Source organism: Helicoverpa armigera, chromosome 1 (assembly GCF_030705265.1).
Source record: "Helicoverpa armigera isolate CAAS_96S chromosome 1, ASM3070526v1, whole genome shotgun sequence".
NCBI classification, from domain to species: domain Eukaryota; kingdom Metazoa; phylum Arthropoda; class Insecta; order Lepidoptera; family Noctuidae; genus Helicoverpa; species Helicoverpa armigera.
In genome coordinates, this window is record NC_087120.1 from 16,071,029 (window position 1) to 16,091,726 (window position 20,698).

The 20,698-nt window shown below is 37.8% G+C and overlaps 1 protein-coding gene across 1 annotated transcript; it reads right to left on the minus strand.

Moving 5' to 3' along the window:
- Positions 1-474: 474 nt before the first annotated feature.
- On the minus strand, positions 475-20,684 carry LOC110372469 (uncharacterized). The gene is made up of 20 exons (XM_064036331.1): positions 20,248-20,684; positions 18,310-18,461; positions 17,719-17,905; positions 14,457-14,702; positions 13,439-13,567; positions 12,756-12,885; positions 12,196-12,335; positions 10,168-10,322; positions 9,190-9,374; positions 8,517-8,680; positions 7,825-8,050; positions 7,307-7,418; positions 4,691-4,807; positions 4,075-4,186; positions 3,550-3,677; positions 2,558-2,665; positions 2,037-2,167; positions 1,886-1,946; positions 1,156-1,383; positions 475-912 (listed from the first exon to the last, which is right to left on the minus strand). Exons 1-20 carry the CDS (start codon positions 20,666-20,668, stop codon positions 811-813), a joined length of 3,234 nt encoding a protein of 1,077 aa, XP_063892401.1. The 5' UTR covers positions 20,669-20,684; the 3' UTR covers positions 475-810.
- Between the last annotated feature and the right edge of the window lie 14 nt (positions 20,685-20,698).

The window sequence follows — 20,698 nt, forward strand, 5'->3', positions numbered from 1 at the left end:
TTGCAAACACCATTTCTGTGTTTTGTTGCATAAAACAAGCTTCATTTAATTACGTTTGTAACTAAATGTTCACACATTGTCATTAACGGCTTCTGAAATAAAATACAGATGTTTTACAAAGAAAAACGTTTTATTTCGTTCGTTGTCAAACGAATTTTACAAGCATTACATAATTATTGCTTAATCTCCAACAAGTAAAAGAAATATTAACAAACAAATGACAAAAATGCTCTAATATTATTGCATTTTACTCATCACATAAGTTTGGTATTAAATTATGTTATAGAAGATTGCCTTCTCGTCAAGTATAGAATATTTCGTAGTCCTACAATAAAGTCAATTAGCACGAACGCGATAATTAATATAGAGAAACGGCACTAGAAAAGATGGATGTTGTCCGAAAAATGTTATATCTGGAATATTATTATAATATTCTACGACGTCAGACAGAAGTATAGTATAGAACGTGCCGACCTCAAATGAATTAGTAGTAGAAAAATACGCTTTTATAAATGCACGCTAATTGTGATCAAAGTTCACTACAAGATTATTCTAAGTAGTTCCAAAACATCTATGATACGATGTTCCATCATGAAGTTACAATTTGTATCTTCCGGCTCGTACAGCTACATACAGCTGCCACCTGAAGCTACGATCCTTGGAAGATAGTTAAATTAGCTACCTTAAATCCCATTATACATTAACATTATAGGTCAACCTATAAAAACGTGATGATAAAATAATGTAAATTAGTACTCCTCTTGAAAAACTGACGCATCATAAAGACTGGTCTATTATTCATTACACGGTCTATTCGCTAGCCTGTGACCCAGTTGAAGAGCCGTGGACGAGAGCTTTCGGAACGTTCGGGGGATGTATGCTTCTTATCTTCACGTTCTGTCCAGTTATATTCTGTAAGCAGAAGAAAGTGACAAAACTGTTGAAGGAGTCGTAGAGGTAGTCTTTCCCATCTTTTACACAACACTATTTGGGGATATTTGATAAATGATGGCACTTGATATTTTAGCAAAATTGCTCTAAAATCGGTAAGCATCCATGCAATAGGCATAAGAACTCGTAGTTTATTACCTTTCATTACGACGTTCATCGCCAATTTTACTTTATTATTAACCCTATCAACAAACGTCTACGAACCTGATCATCCAAAGGCGGATTAAAAGTCCTTAACAGCGAAGTATTAGTTTTCTTCGCGAACACGCTACGCCGATGATGAGCGAACACTGCGTCGTGTATCAAGGCGTGCGTTACGCGGTGTCGGTCCGTAGAACGCGATACGCAACGCACGGCGCGTAACGCGTCGAGCGCTATGTTCAGCCGAATGCGCCCGAGGAAGGAATAGAGAGAACATTCTTCTTCGCGTTCCTGGTGGAAAAAGGAGATTGGAGTCATTGGAAGACGCTTTGTAGTGTATATCTCCTATCAGCGATATATTCTACTAGCTTTCGCTCGCGGCTTCGACCGCGTTGAGTTCGGTTATATCGCGTTTCCAAGAGAACTGTTCAAAAGTTCGGGATAAAAATTACCCTACGTTCTTTCTCAAGGTTAACTCTATCTCTGTACCAAATTTTATTAAAACCAGTTCAGTGGTTTAGACGTGAAGAAAGACAGACAGAGTTACTTTCGCATTTATAATATTAGTAGGGATTTACGATGCATAGCTGTGAGTATTAAAAATACTGCGGACTATTGATTTCTGACACTTACGCGAATATTGCCCGTGACCATGGATGCTGTAAAGGATCCGAAACGTCGGGATTAAATAATATTAATATAACCGCGATAAAATCCGTAAAAGTAGTTTTATTTAAATACTGCGGCCGTTAAAAATGTTCCCGTTGGGTTAGATTTACTGTAAATTATTTACCTTTTTCTTATCTCGCGCGAAGACATCTTCTTGCTGTCGTTTTATTTCTTTGGCCCAACCTCTGAAATAATTATTGTCAATACCTATATCAGTTTTTCAGCCTCCTCAACTTTCAATCCCTTCAGATTCAGAATATTTGTAAAAAACTTACCTGCCAACAGCTAAAAAGTCGTCGAGAAGTATGTCATCCTTGGCAAATATTTCGACACTCTGGAGTTTGGTCTCCCGCCAAACTTCGGCTAGTTTCAACGTAAGATAGTGGGAAACGAGGACTAAAATCACCTGGAAGAATAGTACCTATATTATATCTCTCTTAATCATGGTGAAAATACCTGTACCTACCTGACTGTACCTATATGACGTGGCCTTATGATTATGGTATCTTTGGATCCTTACTATTATTTCCAGGCAGTCAAACCAGTTAGTCTGACAATAAGTCTAACAAAACGGTAACAAACATGTTCCCAAGTAACTGGGTTGCGGAGGTTAGACAGGCAGTCGTTCCTTGTAAAACACTTGTACTCAGCTGCATTGGTTAGCCTGGATGCCTACCAAACTATAGCAAAGTACAAATACAAACAGTTAACACACATTCCCTTTGGAAAGTTATCAATTTAACAACAATAAATAGCCTAATTAATAAGTTATAATGTCGTACAAAAAATAGCAAACCTCGTCCTCCATGGCCAATTTGATGTTCTCATATAGATTGTACGCCTCATCGGCCAGAGCAACTCTGTGTTCCAAATCTTCCGACAGCATGTGTAATATTGCAAAAGCCTGTTATCATTATAAAAAACATATACAACATGTAACGTAATTAACGCACACCCTCAGACACCCCAATTAGAATATTATGTTATAATCATAATACATACACTGAATTTTTAATTTAACATGTATATGCATTGTTATTTACTAAAGTAGTTATACCAATTCTTGGAGAACTTTTTGGTCATACTACTACGCACGCAAATATCGCGCCGCGCGCCGTTCGACTCGACACAACATAACAAAACTACGGAAAAAGCCGACAATACACGAAGTCTTATTACTTTGAGTTACGGTCTATTTGAATTTGTTTTGACTGTACAGGGTTAATATGACAATAATTTCCGTAGTTTTAATTATTTTTTGGGAAAAAAAAATACCTATATTAAAAATGATATAAATCGATTCAGTAAACGATTCTGAACAAACTAGTTTCAGGATGTGCGTTAATTAAGTTACATGTTGTATATGTATTTATATTTGAATATAAGATAACAATCTAATGAAGAGAGATTGTGAAAGCTGATTTTTGGAATTGTACTTGTATCAGAATCAAAAACTGCTAATGGGTTATACGGGTACGAAATATACGGAACTGTTTTCTTTCAAAATATGATATAATTCCCACTTTTCTACGTCACCATGTGGCCTCCACAATTACCCTAAAATAATATTGCAAATCAAAAAGCAAAACTCTTCAAAAGCAAACAACCAAAAACTTGTGCTCATAGATAGTCATATCAGTTGGGTTGCCCGGGTAACTAGGTTGAGGAGCACAGATAAGCATAGTCGCTCCACGTAAAACACTGGTACTCGGCTGCCTCCGCTTAGACTGGAAGCCGACCTCTATAAGTAGGAAAAAGCTAGACAGTTGAGATGATCAGGAAACTTACCTTCGGCATACAAGAGCCAGCCATATCGGCGGCTGCAGGACACTCGGGTGTGGAGTGAGAGCGCATCAGTTCGTCGATCTTACCGACGGCGTTTCGAGCCTCCAGCGAGACGATGGGACATTCCAAGTCTTTAACAACATGTTAATACAAACATACGTGTATTTGTAACCTCCTCCCATTTGGGACTTCGGTTTAAAATGGTCAAAATTACTTGGCATAAAACTAGATTTTTCATTTACACGATGTTATGTAAAGTTGTGTCAATCGGCTTATTTCATCATCAGCCTATATATTGTTCCACTATAGGACACAGGCCTCTCATAAAACGTAGGAGTGAGCGACTTTAATCATTACAAATAGTAATGATTAAGGTGGATTGGCGATTTCAGACTTACAGCTCAGGTGCATCTACACGGTGCAATTGGCTTGCGCATATCGAGGCAAATGCGCAAGCTACATGCACCCTTTATTCAGACGGACTGAACCAAAATTCATCATAGGTAAGGAAATATTAAATTCAAAGACCTTGTATGACTCCATACTCGTTCAATTTCACTCCTGAGGACCGACAGCTCTCGCGGAACACTGCGGCTAAAAGGCTCGCTATTGTAGCACCACGCTTCACCACAGTAGGATTCTAGAATGAAAACCGAGTGAAAAAACTTCTAGAAAAGACTGAAAATAAATAGTTTTTCGTTCAGTCTGACGGGTACTTTTAAGTTATTGTAACCACGAATATTATGCAGCAAACGAGAAGACGGGTCACCTAGTGTTGGGCGATTTTCGCCTTCAACGCTTTGGCATTTCAAGTTGGCACCTAAGGATAACCCTGATGTGTCTACTAACAAGAATCAAATTAAAACACCAGTAAGTACTTTAAATCACCTTATAGCTAGGAACAATCATAGATTCTGCTGGACGCAGCGATATCATGGCCAGTTAGGGTGCGTCTACACGGTGCATGTGGCTGGAGCAAGTTAACATGCGCAAGTGACAAGACCGCGCGGTACATGCGCGAGTAGCCACGCACGTTTTTAAAATACATGTAACCTGCGCATGCGCGAGCTACCTGCACCGTGTATATGCAGCCTTAAAGCCAGTAAGTACCTACGTCATCCATCAACTATTAAGAGGCACTTACCGCGTTGGAAGCACCAAGATGCGCTCGCCATGACACAAGCTGACCGACCGCGTCGCCGGCGCGGGTGATGTCGCAGACCAGTGCTAGTGCGATACACTGGACTGGGGGCCGGGTCATCTGAAACGAATATTATGTAGGTACACTAGTAACTAGAATCTAGTTACTACTAACTTATAGAAATAGGAAGAGAAATAATATAAAGAGGATATGGTTGTTTGAGAATCGTAGAGAAAAATGCGAATTGGCAGATGTAATGTATCAATTACTAGAAAAAGAAGATAAATTATTCAGACAGTTTTCCTAAATGTTACAAAATCAAAATCAAAATCAAACTCAAAATCAAAATAAAGCATGAAAAATTTAATTGTAGTGTGGAGTTTTCTTTCCTCAATTTTTGTCTCTATTAAAAATCGCAATGAGGACAGTCTGTCCGTTAGAAATAAGTGATACGTGTATTTGTTCTTCCGTTCAAAATGTTTTCGGGCTTCCTCCCGAGATTGAGCTATTTGGACACAACCGTTGAAATCCAGAGAATCTCAAAGCATTAGAGGCACAGGATAATCGGGGATAATTGTATACATATTAGGTATAACCTACCACTCTATTGCCGTGCTTTTTTCCTAATCATGGTTGAACAGGTAAAAAACATGGAGCTAATAGCTAAGCTAAATTGCGAGATGAATTGTATGACAGGTTTGGAAACACTGATATTTTTGGCACGTAAAAATTTATCTAAAATACTTATATAATCTTCATTATTTAGAAAAAGGTCACTAAAGTAAAAAAAAAACAGATATCGTGTCAAGATATGTTTTTTTTTTACTTTACAAGACAGCCTTTCAGACATTGAGAACCACAGCCGTAGCCAGCAAAAGAAACGGTCGCCACAACGTTTAGCTCAATTGAATAGTCTCAGTAGGAAGTCACGATCCCCCTAGCCAATAGCCAATGTACCACTCTTTCACGATATTAATAGCACTGTCCGTTTGTACTGAACTAGTGGTTTGAGAGCCCGTAGCCGGATTTGCTTCAGTAACATTTCATATTGAAAGAAAAGTAGATATATTTTGTTTAAGCAGGCTTTTGAAATGCTCTAGGTATTCCTTCCATATTATGTAGAATAATCTTATATATAAAAATGAATTGAAGAAGAGCTCGTGGCTAAGTCAAAGCCGCGCGGACCGATCGATCATAAGGTTAAGCAACGCTTGGCGCGGTCGGTCCGTGGATGGGTGACCATCTTGTCATAATGAGTTCTTCCGTGTTTCGGATGGCACGATAAACTGTAGGTCCCGGCTGCCATTTAAACATATTTGGTAGTCGTTACGGGTAGTCAGAAGCCAGAAAGTCTGACAACCAGTCTTACCAAGGGGTATTGGGTTGCCCAGGTAACTGGGTTGAGGAGGTCAGATAGGCAGTCGCTCCTTGTAAAACCCTGGTACTCAGCTGCATCCGGTTAGACTGGAAGCCGACCCCAACGTAGTTGGGAAAAGGCTAGGCAGATGATGATAAAAATGAATTGCTGTTCGTTAGTCCGACTAAAACTCGACATTGACTGGACCGATTTAGCTTATTTTGGTTTTAAAATGTTTGTAAAGGTGCAGGGAAGGTTTAAACGATACGAAGTACGAAGATCAGCTAGTTGAATATAAAAAAGTTATTATGTAATTAAAGCGGGCGTTTTATGGTCTAATTCGTTACATATTAGTGTATCAACAGAAATGAATAACTTGCAAAGTTTCGTATTTACTAATGCTAATAATCGTAGAGGAGTTCCCTCATGAGAAGACACTCCAGGCTGCAACGTCAGGTTAGTTCTATATTAATGTACCTACTCGTACTCCTGAATTGCTGAGCAAATAATTGGTGGTGGTTGATACATAAAGTCGGTTAAATATGGTTTCGTTTCTATATCTTTCAAAGCCATCATCATCATCATTTAACGTAATCAGTCGTTTATATCTACTATAATAATATCATGTAATCATAATCGTAGCCTTTTCGGCTACCCAGAAGCATCTGAGCCACTATAAGAATAACGATGCACGAAAACCAGCTTAAAACTAACCTAACTCAAACGGTCTCGAGCTCTCAGCCTAACCTAGCCACAAGTAGCCCTCGTCCAGACTCGCAAGTGATTGCATCCCGTAATTACAAGATATTGAGAACTGATATTAGTTACTGCATAAATCAACCACGCTGAGAAAGTGCTGAACCTTCTATTGAGGTACTGACGGTGGTTAATTTATTTAATTACAATTTATTCACGTGAGAAAGGAGAGGTTCATGTTACAATGAAATTAAAGATTGATAGAAGCATAATTTTGAAATTGAATTGAATCCACTCTTGTTTTAACATTTTACGTATCGGATCGGACCCAAATACGACATAGATAACTGCCCCACGAATATATAAAAAAGCCAATTAATACGGCTGATCCGATTATTATAAAACATGGCTAAGATAAAATAGGCAATCCATTCATCCGCTAAGGAGCTACGATACACAGACACGTTGAACTTATAACAACAAGTTTTTGGGTAGGGGAGGTAGAAACCATAATAAAAGTCTACAGATATACATAGTTTAAATAATTAAATAATATTTTTTCTTACCGTAATCATGTCCAGTAGTTTGTAAATACCATCGTTAGCAACAAACTGCGCTCGATACTCTGGCCTCCAGACGATTGCCTCCCAAATGAAGTTCAAAAGCGATATTAACCATCTACAATTTTATGAAGAATATTAATTTTACAATGATCTTTAGAAAACATAATATTAGATATTTTTATCTAATGATTTCTCATTTGCTTTGAATATGCGAGTCTTAGATAATACAATAGCTGAACAATAATAAATAAATGAACAATCTAAACTTATTAGAAATCTCACAATATCACTCTTCTAAAGACAATAATATCTTATTGGTATCGCATCCAAATCGGTTCATCTGTTTGAGAGCTTCCTTGCCCGTGACAAACCCACATACAAATATAAAAAAACAGTCATACACACCGTTCAAACTTGTATTATGGTTTTCTAAAACAGGCATCCAGTAGGTGGTGTTCTTTGAAACCTTCTATCGATTTCTGTCGATGATCTACCAGACAAAATGCTTCTTTCAAACTTACCTGTCACTAACAATAAAGTGCTTATCCAGCGAATACAGCACGACTTCCAACATCTTCTTAGCTAAGGCATTCGCAGATTTAGGCCACTTGATATTCGGGTACACGCAGCAAGAGACCTTCTTGTTAGCTATCACCCCGCTGGTCAGCAACCGTAAGGCAAGCGCTATGACAGCCTGACTTCTCTCTACTGGGGGGAGTTTCTGTTCCATGAGGGTGTAACAGAGGTCTGCAGGAAGAAATTAATATAAGGAAGGCAGATAGGAGTGCGGTTAAAGATTGTGAGACAGAAAAGAAAATAAAAGTTGAATTGAAGTAAGTATAATTCATGTAAAAAAGTCATAAGTTCCTACACGTTGTCTGGAAGATGTGTCCAATCCAATCTGATTCAGATAAGTACCAGTGTTTTACAAGGAGCGACTGCTTATCTTGACCTTTACTTAGTTTTTGCCTTTGCTTAGTTACCCGGGCAAACTGAAACCCCTGCCCGGTCAAACCAGTCTTACTAGTAGTCAAAATTTTTGACTTACGACTTCAAACGACATTCGACCCACTGAAATATTCTACCAAACACGGGGGAACTCGTCATGACAAGATGGTCACCTATCTACGCCAAGCACCAACCGCGTCGATCATCGCATAACCATTATGATCCATGAACCCGTTAGGCTGTATCTGAACCACGAACCACTTACGTATCAATATAATAATGCCATGCGTATTGAAGAGGTCCTGCATGACGACCCGCCTCTCAGGGTCGCGGCTGTGCAGCGTGGCTACCTGCAGTAGACGCACGCACCAGTACAACACGGGGAGCTCGTACGGCTTCTCTGAATACCATTCGATGTACCACATTAACCTGGAAAGTATTTTCCTTAGCAAAGTGATGAAGTTCATAATCTTCCGAGCCTTTTCCCAACTATGTTGGGGTCGGCTTCCAGTCTAACCACATGCAGCTGAGTATCAGTGTTTTACAAAAATCGACTGACTATCTGATATCCTCAACCCAGTTCCCGGGCAACCCAATACCCCTTGGTTAGACTGGTGTCAGACTTACTGGATTCCCGTAAAGTGAGGAAGTTAGCAAATTGTTTTACAAATGTTGTGAAAATCAAGTGAAAATAAGACTGAGCCTTCTTTAGCAATGCAATGGACTTCTCGCTATGTGGGAGAAGTGGAGATGGAAAAATCTCAGACTTTATATAACTGAGATCATAGCATGCCAGCTATTGATAAGGTCAAAGTTGTGTTCTACCCTTAAATAAATACTTCATCTCTGACCCACTGACAAAACTCCTCTATCGGACCGTTATCGTAATTCCATATAAATATCACAAAGAAAAATCCTTGACCAAATTCTTTGATTACCTTCTAATCAATCCATACTGCTTCACCAACTTTCGATCACACAACGGTATTGTGCAAACCAGGGCTTGGAGAGCAGTTTTGCGCAACTCTGCGAACAGTGGCGGTGACCACCGCGACCTGAGGCTGCAGAGTCCAGGGTCTAGCAAGTACATGATGCCTAGCAACCAGTGCTGGGATACTACCATCTGAAATAAGGCGGCCAACTTTCCGAAAACTGAATGCGGGACTTAACCTTTCGTGAAAGGGGGGGGGCATTGAAAAATGATCGGACGGAACTGATAAAATAAAAACCGTAAGCAAAAAGCTATAATTTAACCTATCAATATCGTGTCACAGCGTGCACTAATGTCTTATTTTCAAAATCATTAGGCCTCACGAGTTCAGTAGAAATAAAGAGAACGAGATTATATTATAGGTAATCTGTGTTCCTGCACTGTTGAGCGTGCGCGCAGGTGGGTGTTGTGTAGAAGTGTGGTAGAAAAATAGGGATGCGGGACATGCGGGACGCATACAACGTTTTGCGGGACTATTTTACTATTAATTTCAAAGCGGGATTTCGTCAAGCATTGCGGGACGGTCCCGCAGAATGCGGGACGGTTGGCCGCCTTAATCTGAAAGGTCATGGAAAAATATGGCTTTCTTCAGGGAAGGTTCAGACTCCAACAGAGCGGAGTGGGGATTCCTAAGAAACCAATGGAATTCGAAACATCTTATCTTCACATATTCAGTAGTATTCCTCAGTGGATAAATTCTATCAATTGTTTAAAACTTTTAAGCTCAGCTCATCTTTAATGCGTACCTGTGAACCTATTTTGTGATTTTGGAAACAATATTTCAGTTCCTCAATATTCAAAAGCAGCTATTTTGAAAGACTCGCAAATAAAGGCAATGGAGAAGATTTTCTCATGTTTACAATAAATTACATTTAATACATACTTCAGGGATTTAGGTAAAGATGAAAATATGAGGTGCACTTACGAATTTATTATAAGGGAACGCTTTAAGGAGATCTACGACGAAGTAAATGAGTACTTTCTTGAACTGAACATCTTGTTGGAAGGTGTTGAAGTTGATAGTGGCCGTCCAGTCGTCTCTCGGAGGTAGCTCCGTCAGGACTGATAGTGACATCACGTCTGTGGACACACACCATAATGATAATATATCTGTACAGATAAATGAAATTGGAGTGCCTGTTTGTAACTCTAAAAAAAGGAAAAAAATCTGTCTGAATGTTTGACCTAGCTATAGTAAGTTCAACTCAGTTGTGCGCGCGGCCTTATGTGTGGGTAACCCTTGTACATATACAGTAACTTTGTGTGCGTGACAAGAGGTACAGTCGGGTACAATACAGTTATTTAGGGGTTGTATACGGGGGTTTAAAGAAAAACAGTTATTACGTAATTTAATGTTTATTTATTTATAATGATTATGAATCGCTATTTGAAAAATCAAATGATGAATTTTCGGATTCGCTACTCTCCAAGGAGAATTATAAATTCTGACTCCAATGTCAAAATGTCTATAGTATTCTTCTTTTTTCTTTTCTACATGTCGACAAGTATTACGCCACATCCCTTCATCAATTTGACTTAAACGTTCATTTATGAGTTTCATTATTTTGTTATTTTGGTCGACATTATGCGAAGCAATATAACTTTTTGAAATTCCCCACACATTTTGTTTACATTATTATACTAGATTATACCTCTTTTTACATTCTTAGTCCACACTTTTATTTATTGTCCACGTACCCCGAGCTAGAAAATATGTACTTAAGGAGTATTCAATTCTTAGATACTGTCAATGTCAATTTGAAAAGACGTATGAAAAAATAATGAAAAACTATATTTAATAATAAAAAGCTTTGAATGTCGTTTTATTTTTTGAAACGCTTTATCTGACTCCTTAATAATTTCTCCGCGAATAACTAGTATTTTCGTAAACGACTGTACCCATAACAAAAAGCGATAAGAACACGTCATGCTCGGACGACGTCACTGTCACACGAATGAAAGTTGTATATTTACAAGCCGACGCACACATAGGGCCGCGCGCAAATCTGAGTTGAACTATCTATAATCGCTGAAATGGTTGAACCCATTTTGACAGAACTTTACACCGATTTTGACCCACCCAACCTACCGTCATTACCTAATGTAGATCTCACGCTTTATTACATGTTTAAATCCACAAACTTATTAAGCAAGAGCCTATTGACGGACCTTGTCCACAGCTCTTTCCAAAATATTTTAAGAAAGTTCTGGCTGGATTTACGAAAAAAAGATTATATTATTCTTAACTGATTCATCTAATACTTGTGACGCAATTCTGGATGAACCGAATTCGTCAGATTCGTCAGTGTCGACGGGACACGGTTGAACGCGGCCCATTCTTCAGGCCACGCCATTACATCCGACGGAAGTGAAAGTGTTCAAATTATGGCGACTACCCGCAAATGGAGCGGTTCCGAATTCAATATCCCCATTGATATAATAACGTTATTGTTTATGTTTTGTTTTTGGAACTGTCCGAATAAATTGTCGGTGGCAATTTATGAGGCAGCCGGTCGGACACATAAGGCGACAATCAGGAATACGACGATAATGCAATATTATTTAGGTACTTATTTTCTCCAATTACCGAGATCAATAGTAGTATTAGCATCTCATTAGTTTTAATGAAGACCATAATTGTGGACTTTGACAAACCGATCTTATTTGAGGTTCGTTGAGGTTCGTCCATCCCTATAGCGCAGTGGTTAAAGCAATAGACTCTAAAGTATGAGTGGACGTTCGATTCCAAGTCAGGGAAGTAACAATAGAACTTTTCTGTGTTATACGTTCTATTGGCTAAGAAAAAGTAAAAGAACACATCCTGAAGAAACTTCGATACTAATTACCTAACGCTCATTCCTCGTTGTATGAGATGAGGCATACAGACAGACCATTTAAAGGGCTGAAAGGATAATTATATTTTCAGTGTGTATACTAAAATACAGTAGCTGACCTGGCATCAAAATAGAAGAGAACAGACGCAGTTTATCTCCGAAGCACTTGGTCAGCACAGCCGCTATGACTGTCAGCGTAGTTCGCTCGTGGCGATGTTCCCGCGTGCGACATTCGTAACGGTATGCCCATATGAAACACCTGAAGGGACATGGAAAAGGCTACCTATAATATACAAATGTTTCATATTAACTATCTCTGAAGTTTGAGAAAAGAAATTGTCTTTTATATCGTCCTTTTGCAACATACTTATACGTGACTAACAATGTTTAATTAGCAAACAAGTCGAAGGCTAGTACTCCCAAAAAAAAACTGACTAAAATAGACAAGCATGTTAGTTAGCTAATAACCTTATACAAATTAAAAGTACCTACGTAAACGTTTGTTTGCTTGAACTCGCAAATCACAAGAACTACTGAACCAATTAAAAACATTATTTAGTTATAGATAGCCCATGATAGTCTACATATAGGCTACTTTTAATGCGAAGTGGTTCCAAAAGACGCGAATGACACCGCTGCTAGTGTAGCTATAACTACAATGTTAAACAAGTTATAGTACCTTTGAGCATAACAGTCAGGATAAGGCAACACCTTTCTAAAGCTAGGATTTTCATCCAGATATTGTTTGGTAGTTTTCACGAGGACTAGTAGAAGTGACAGCGTCGTCGTCATGTTGACACTGCTGTCTCCTACAAGCATGTAATATTACAACTATAAGGTCTCGGCTTTAATTAACTTAATTTAAGCTAATTGATTCGGAATGGGATTGCAACAAGCGGTCTTAGTAGTATTTTGGTTTAGAAATGGTAACTTAAGGAGTATCGAGACGACTAGCGATCGTATCCAATATTCTGTCTATAGCTTGTTTTGATTACTAAAGATAGGGATTTGTTATTGCTCGTATGGTGCTAATATCAAAACTCTATCTCTTGTAAGCGTACCAATACCTAGGAAGATAGAATTTTGGGATCCGTCTCTATTAAGCGTGCCAACAGAGATAGATTTTTGGAACGGCCGTAAGTAACTACACGGATCTTTAAATCAAGGTTAAGCTGCCTCCTGAAACCGATTAGGGTTGGTCTACTCATTGATAACAATGTTGAACGTAATTTGTAAATCTTTGTTAAAAGTAGGTATAACACGGAGTTAAAGCAAATAAGCTTGTGGCAGTTAAATCGGCAGTTGCCTCATCTAACTTGGATCATGGATGAACAGGATGATGTTAAGACAATGTGAACTTACCTAATTTAAGGTTAGGGTCCTGACAATCCCAAGGATTAATATCGTAATTTGGCAGATCCTTTTCAGGAAAGTAGGGATTGAACCGATAGAAAATGTTTTCTATTATATTTTCTTTCATCATTTCTATGCCTGAAAAGGTGAAGATCAGATAAACCAAATCACATGGGTTTTGAGAGAAATTACAATAAGTACGAGTCTCAATTTCCATCTAGGTTTTCAAAAGGATTTCCGTTTGACCGATTACATAATTACTTGTAAACGACAGTCGGGACTATTTTTATGAATTTTTTTCAGCATGAAACTTTTATATCGTAGGTATGAATGAAAGGTAGTTTTTATATGAATGAAACTGTCCTTATTAGTATATTTAAGTAGCTATTTAATACCACGGCATTGTCACTACAAAGTCAACCCGTTTCAAGTTGTAACCCAGAAATCTATACCATAAAGTATATAATAGAAAGTTTTAATAATAGGAGGCCGATCAAAAACAGGACTGTTGGACGTTTATCATCGTCGGAGCTGCTATTGTAACCAGCTATAATTGGCTTTAATATATTATCTGGACGTGAAGAAAATGGCTCAGTTTGTGACATTGAAATGACGGTACAGGCAATTGATGTAGCCAAGGACTGATTTGACAAAGTAAATGTTAAGATCTCGTTTCTAAGACTACTGTTGAAAAAGTGCTGATTTACAGCCTAATTTAATAAATAACTTTTTGTGTTAATGATGTTCTATTTCGAAATCATGGATGGAGATTTTTTCAGAAGACATAAAGAAGATACAATATAAATGATGACGCTATAGATATTAAGTTAATGCAACGGGTAAATAAGGTAGTAGGAAGTTATTAAAAATATTCAATTTATATTTAATTGTTATGAAGTAACACAAAAACAATAAAATGATGCTGCAACCCTTTTTACTCGCCAACAAGCCAAGTCTTAGTCAAGAACGAGCATCTGTTATTTTTAACTTTTGCCCCAAGTAGCCATTTATTGATATTAATACTTACAATTCTCAACAGTATCACAGGCCAGCAACAAAGCAATCTCCAAGAAGGTCGGGAATCTATGTGAAGAAGCCACAGCGAGCATTCTGACCGTGGTCTCCCGTAGCACCGGGGCCCCCGCAAGCAAAGAATACCGCAGAGCTACCGTCCCGGGCCCCCGGAGATCGTCCGGGGCGGATAGGTGCCATATAATGGCTTTGGAGACCACGTCGAAGAGCTTGTCGTCTTCAATCTTTATTAGGAGGTAGCCTGTAATGAAATTGGAGAGTTACTATGTATTGGAGTTATGGGTCTTAAAAGATAATGGACTTGTTTAAAAACTATATATGTAGTTGTGTAGATAAACCATTGGCACGCTTGGTAAGCGCATATCAAAATTCTGCTTATTACACACGAAAGTTATTTTTATCAGACCAGCCTATATTTTCGTGCTAAAGAATATTTACCTCCTCCAATACCCACATAAAGAAGTCATTTCCTTTCGAATATAATGTGAAAAAAAAACAGTCCCATCCGCTTAATAAGACAACGGCGAGTACAAACAGATGATAATAAAGCAGGTTTTAATCAATAACTAACCCATTAAAGGCGAAGATCACTAGGTACTAGGTTAACAGTAAATAACGAAGTAATTAAAATAAACAACAACAAGACAATAGCTGTAACTGGATCCCAAACTTTCAAGCTAAGCTGAAGATACGAAGCGACGGTTTGAGTCAGGGCTGCCACAATCATGAAAAAGCAAGGTTCTTTTGAAACTATGCCAAAGTCTAGAACTTGGCTATTGATACACCCATGTATCTTGTGCTTGATCCCTCTCCGCGAGAGCACCTGTCTCTGAACAAATGCTTGTTTATATTGTCGTCACCAGCTGGATTATATCTTTCTATAGAGAACAAATGATAGAGACAATCAGTTCATCTGGACGCCATTATAATAAAAGAAAAAAAACAAAACAAAATCATTTATTGACACAAGAAATGTTAATAAAAAAATAACAATAAAATCACAATAAAAAAAGGTTGTGCAAAATAGGCTCCATATGGATCCAAAGACTAATTGTTAATTATAAGTAAACACGCAGGTAACTGCTGTTTTGATTATTGCAATGCGTTGGTTTCAGGCGGTAACGTTTCAAGTTATTCAAAAGGTTTTAACGTATATGCAAGCAATGAGTGCCAGTTTTTAGTTTCGACCAGGCATCAAAATTCAGCTGATCCTACAATAAGTCATTCAACGTTACCGATCCTAGGTATAGTTTCGACAGTATGCTCCAGAAATGTTCAATTTAAAGCACGTACTGCCCCTGGTCTTCGCCGGCCCTAAGTCAATACTTCGTGGCTACAGTATCGCATTTCAGATAAGTGTAGCCGCGATCCTACTGTACATTATAATCACCTTTAGCTGAGAGAAAGGGACCTAACACCCTGAAATTGTTCGCGGTTTTATATTACGTGCCTCTGCCTAATAAAATATGAAAATTCCATTTTATTGTGGGCTGGTTGAATGACTGACAGGTTAAAGGAGATCAACAATAAATGTTGATATTTAATTGTTCTTCGGCTGGCTTTTCAATTGAACCAATTTTACAATAAGGATGAAGATCTATCATCGCAATTGTCAAGTTAGTAGTAGTTTGATTGCACAGATCATTTGTAACAAAATTGCGCAGTTAATCTGGTACACTGGTTAACTTTGTACTTGCTAAGTTGCACCGGTTGTAGTGTATGTTCCTTGTTTTGTTGGCATCTACCTACTATGAATGGAGGAAGGAACACAATACTCAATATTTGAAGTCGGCAGAGAGAACGTTAACTGATAATAACATAAGTGACACTATACTGAACAGTGAAAATAACTTTGTCTGTGTGTTGAAAATTATCCTAGACATTTTGTTACGAACATTATTTATATCTATTTGATACTTTATCATTAGGTATCATCAGCTTATTAAGTACCTTACCTTCTTTAGCCTACTGCCTTATAAGATACCAACAACGCATAAATATCATGCACATATTGGGACATAAATCATACGGCCTTGCATATTAATAAAAAATCATTAAACTGACATCAGCTAGTGTCAGCAGTTTTCACTTTGAATGATAATAAACATTTGAGAGAAAGAAAAAAGAAAGAAAACAAAACAAAAACGGCTCATGAGTCTAGCAAAGCATAATTGAGGAAATTAGAACGTCTATTCATTGATTGATTCATCGAACTCCCAAAAAAAAAACTAGACAAAGAATATCTTCATGTGGCTAGGAAAACATCTGATTTAGAGTGTGTCGGAACAATTGATAATGGCATCTAGATCAATTGTCGGTCATGGCAACTGTTCTCAAATGAGATCAGCTGACGTATTATAGTTATAAAGTAATATGTTTTTACACTCATTGTGCGATCAGGACAGAGTTCAGGACTAATACTTCGTGTTCTTCGATGCATGGATATCACTTCCAGGACTCCAGGCTGCTAATAAAATAATAAAATGTCATACAAGATACTGGCGTGCGTAGTTTGGGGGCAATCTTGAATCTTCCTAAACTTAGCATTTGGAAAATATGATTTTGTTTGGTAGCTTCACAGAAATATCTCTCACTCCATTGGCTAATTTTCACGTATCGTGACATATTAACATTTTTTACGCAAAACCATAATGTTTATTCGACCTACAAACAGACGATTCTTCACCTACCAACGTCGACACATTTGTATGTGAATCACGCGCCTGCTCCATAAGTCACAACTCCTCGAAAGGAGTAAAGTTCCCTGGAGTGACGGTGACATTGTCCTCTTTACCGGCTGCCGCGAAGTGGCGTGGCGATATCGACTTGACCCCAATGCTGTTAATATTACGAACACGACAGTCTACGTAATAGTAGTTCGGTTTCAATTCATTATCGCGATATTGTGTACTGAGTTTCTTTTGGTGATAAAATGTGACAATTTTTTTACAATATTTTATTTCTTAGGTATTCTACATTCAGTCTTTTATAAATTGAGAAACAATAATATTGAATATCATGAAAAGGTTTGTGTCACCTGAAGACATATTTTTCCCCTGAAAAATGTTATATCTAGTCACTCCCGAAAAGCATGATGTATTTAAGCAGTGGACATGGACTGCTGAAGATTTATCGAAGTGACCTTACCTTTCGGCTGAAACAACGACTGAAAAGTAGGCTATTTAACAGCTGGTAAGAATTCAGAGTGAAAAACATACAAGTAAAGTTAATTAGTGAATAGTGTGTATATAGCTTACCTATGTAGCCCAAAAAATCCATGATCATTTCAAAATACTTCCAAACGTCAGCCGAAGCTGTAAGGATAATGGGTTTCTTCAAATTCTCGAGCAGCATGGTGCGTTCCTCTTTTAGGGTGGGATTATGGTATCCTTCTTCCATCAGGTAGTCTATTATGATGCAGAAACTCTTCAGTGTGTCAACTCGCTGCAGGCAGAGTTAAGGGCTGTATGGTTAATTTTCAATGATGTATGAAATAATCTAATTAATAAAATTGCTATTACATTATGTTGGCAATATAATTGCGAAAAATGATAAAACAAATCTGGGTACAGACAAAAACCAGGCAATGTCACACTTATTTCATACTAGCTGTACCATGCGGTTTCACCCGTGTCCCGGGCAAAAAGACTTCCCCTACCAGGATAAAACTTAGCCCTTGTTAAGGGCACGTAGCGTACCTTCCTAACAGTGATAAAATTATTCAAATCGGTTCAGTAGTTGCGGAGTCTCTCGATTCAAACAAACAACCAAATCTTTCCTTTCTCATCATCATCCTCATCCTTTTTACATAAAGAAGAGTATAAAGTAAAGATTATAGAAAAGGATACATATCCCTCACTGCTGGTCTTGGCGAAGTCTCTAAGATGTGACTTCAAGCGCTCCATCTGAACAACTACAGTCGGACTCTGCACCATGTAGGCCAGTTTCTCCGCCATCTCCCATTTGAAGGTCGAGGGGCATTCTTCACGCAATTTCGGATCTAGAAAGAGAAAGAAATGAACAGCCATTAAGTCAAAAATGTTCACTTCAGTTTTGGTGTTTCAGTGTTTTCTAGTCCCATCAAAGATTTAGAAATTATCTGTGAATTTGTTGTTGATTATGATAATGATAAAATACTGTTATCCCTCGTCAGGGAAATAGGACTTTCAGAAGACTTTTCAGTACTAATTAATACAGCCTTAGCGATATCAATATTAACACAAAATGTTGTTGAAATTAAAAAATCTCCACAACTAATGTAACGCTTTCATTGATTAAAAGAAATTGTGTTCATAAAAAAGAAAACTAGAGATGAACCATTATTTTTATTACGTTAGTCACGATATCGTAAACTATAAACATGCTATAGTAATTCCGTCTAGTTTTAACTATCGGCATAATTGTTTAAATGTCGTGTCCTCGACAGGAGAAGAAATCTGAATAATTATACAGCCTCAGTAGATAAGATAGTATTGTTAGTAGACAGACAAAGATACTTAAATTAAACATAATAATCACTCCATGGTTTTTCCAAGCCAATATTCGAAAATAGACTTCTATTTTTGAGAATCGTGGAGACATCAAAAACATGTACCACAAAGTGGTCTATCAAAAACCAGAAGACGTTAGAAAAAACAGTTTTAAAATAGTAAATTAGATTCCAAATAAATTACATAGTTAAAACGAGAGCATAATTTATGTAGCTGTTCAGAGTCTAATGGTATGCGCGACTGCAGTGAATGACAGTTGAATATACTCGTGATTAGTCGCGATGCATACTTTATTGCTCTGAATGGCTGCCGTTTTAACTAATTAACATTACTTTGTAATGCACAATCTGTCTAATAACCGTGCAAATACCGAAGTACCTAAAGAAGTCTTCAAGCAAAAGGTTTAATATGGAATTAAAGTAGTAAATAAAAATGTTACTCAAGAGACATTTTCTGCCTAGCCTTTTTCCTAACTATGTTGGGGTCTGCTTCCAGTCCTACAGAATACAGCTTAGTACCAATGTTGTACAAGAATCGACTGCCTATTTGACCTCCTCAACCCAGTTACCCGGGTTTCCCAGACATAATAGCTTCTAAATACCCGTAACGACTGCCAAAGATGTTCAAATGACAGCCGAGACCTACAGTTTATCGTCTCTCCGAAACACGGCCATTGGTGTCCAAGATATACATACAAAACGTCACTCAAGAGACAATAGTACATATTCCAGGTCAAGCCGAGAAATTATTATGATAGCTGATTATAAGGGTAACTAGGTGAGGGAAAGCGTACTTCAATAAATAAAAGGACGATTGGCCTATATGTTTTGTTGCACTTTCATAAATACTGTGCCGTTCGCTATTTGGAGACATCGCCACTAAAATAGTTTGACTTATGCGGGTGTCGCGTATATGGCAGTGTAAACTATCTCCCAGTAACAACTATGTATATTCAAGGAAAGGACACTGATAAGTTATGCTTTAGTTTTATTTATTTTTATGAAAGAACATTTTATTAAGTTTCAGACATTTGCATGTTAGTCTTAATTTGTGTTTGTCCTATAAGATTTCTAAACTAAACTGTAGACTGAAAAGAGTCCCGACCCAAGAAAAAAAATCGTGGGATTGCAACGTTTGGTTAGATCGGTATATTTTTTAAGTACGTACGAATTTGAAATAATCTAGAATTTTGAATTCAGGATTGTAGCACTTATCAGTTTTATTTTACAGCCTGAACATAGTAATAAAATCCTCTTCGATTTCTCACAGGTAAATAATACTTAAATGGATATTTACCAAGACGAATAGGGTCTAAATTCTTAACTATATTCCTCTTCAGCAATGCCTTTTCTGTGTACTCCTTTCCTTCTGGGCCATGCAGACACTGGAAGGTATCTGATGACCCTGACATGGAATCCGAGATGCTCAGATACTGCTTCCTCGTCACTTGTTTATACTCCTTGTCAATCCTATCTTTCTTGTAAAACTTCGTGTGAGAAGACTCCATAGATGGCTCCCTCTGTCGCAATTCCTTCCAAGTCTTCTTACTTCTAAACACAGATGGTTTATCACTCTTAGGGGGTGATTTATCAGGGCTGTCGGATTTTTTGGCCCTCACAGATTCTTTACTCTGTTCTTCTTCACATGTTGTGAGTGTGAAGGACTCTCTTTCAGTTGGCGCGGGATCCGGATTTAATTCTCCGTTGGGTGATGCCATGTTTTATTCTAATTCAACAAGGGAATAAAT

Bases quoted from the DNA above. Each gene is read 5' to 3' on its own strand.
- LOC110372469 (XM_064036331.1), bottom strand. From the start codon at position 20,668: ATGGCATCACCCAACGGAGAATTAAATCCGGATCCCGCGCCAACTGAA. The intron at 10,323-12,195 runs GTCAGCTACTGT...GTGTGTCCACAG, and splicing joins CTCTTCTATTTTGATGCCAG to ACGTGATGTCACTATCAGTC. The intron at 8,681-9,189 runs GTAATCAAAGAA...AATACTTTCCAG, and splicing joins CAGTATGGATTGATTAGAAG to GTTAATGTGGTACATCGAAT.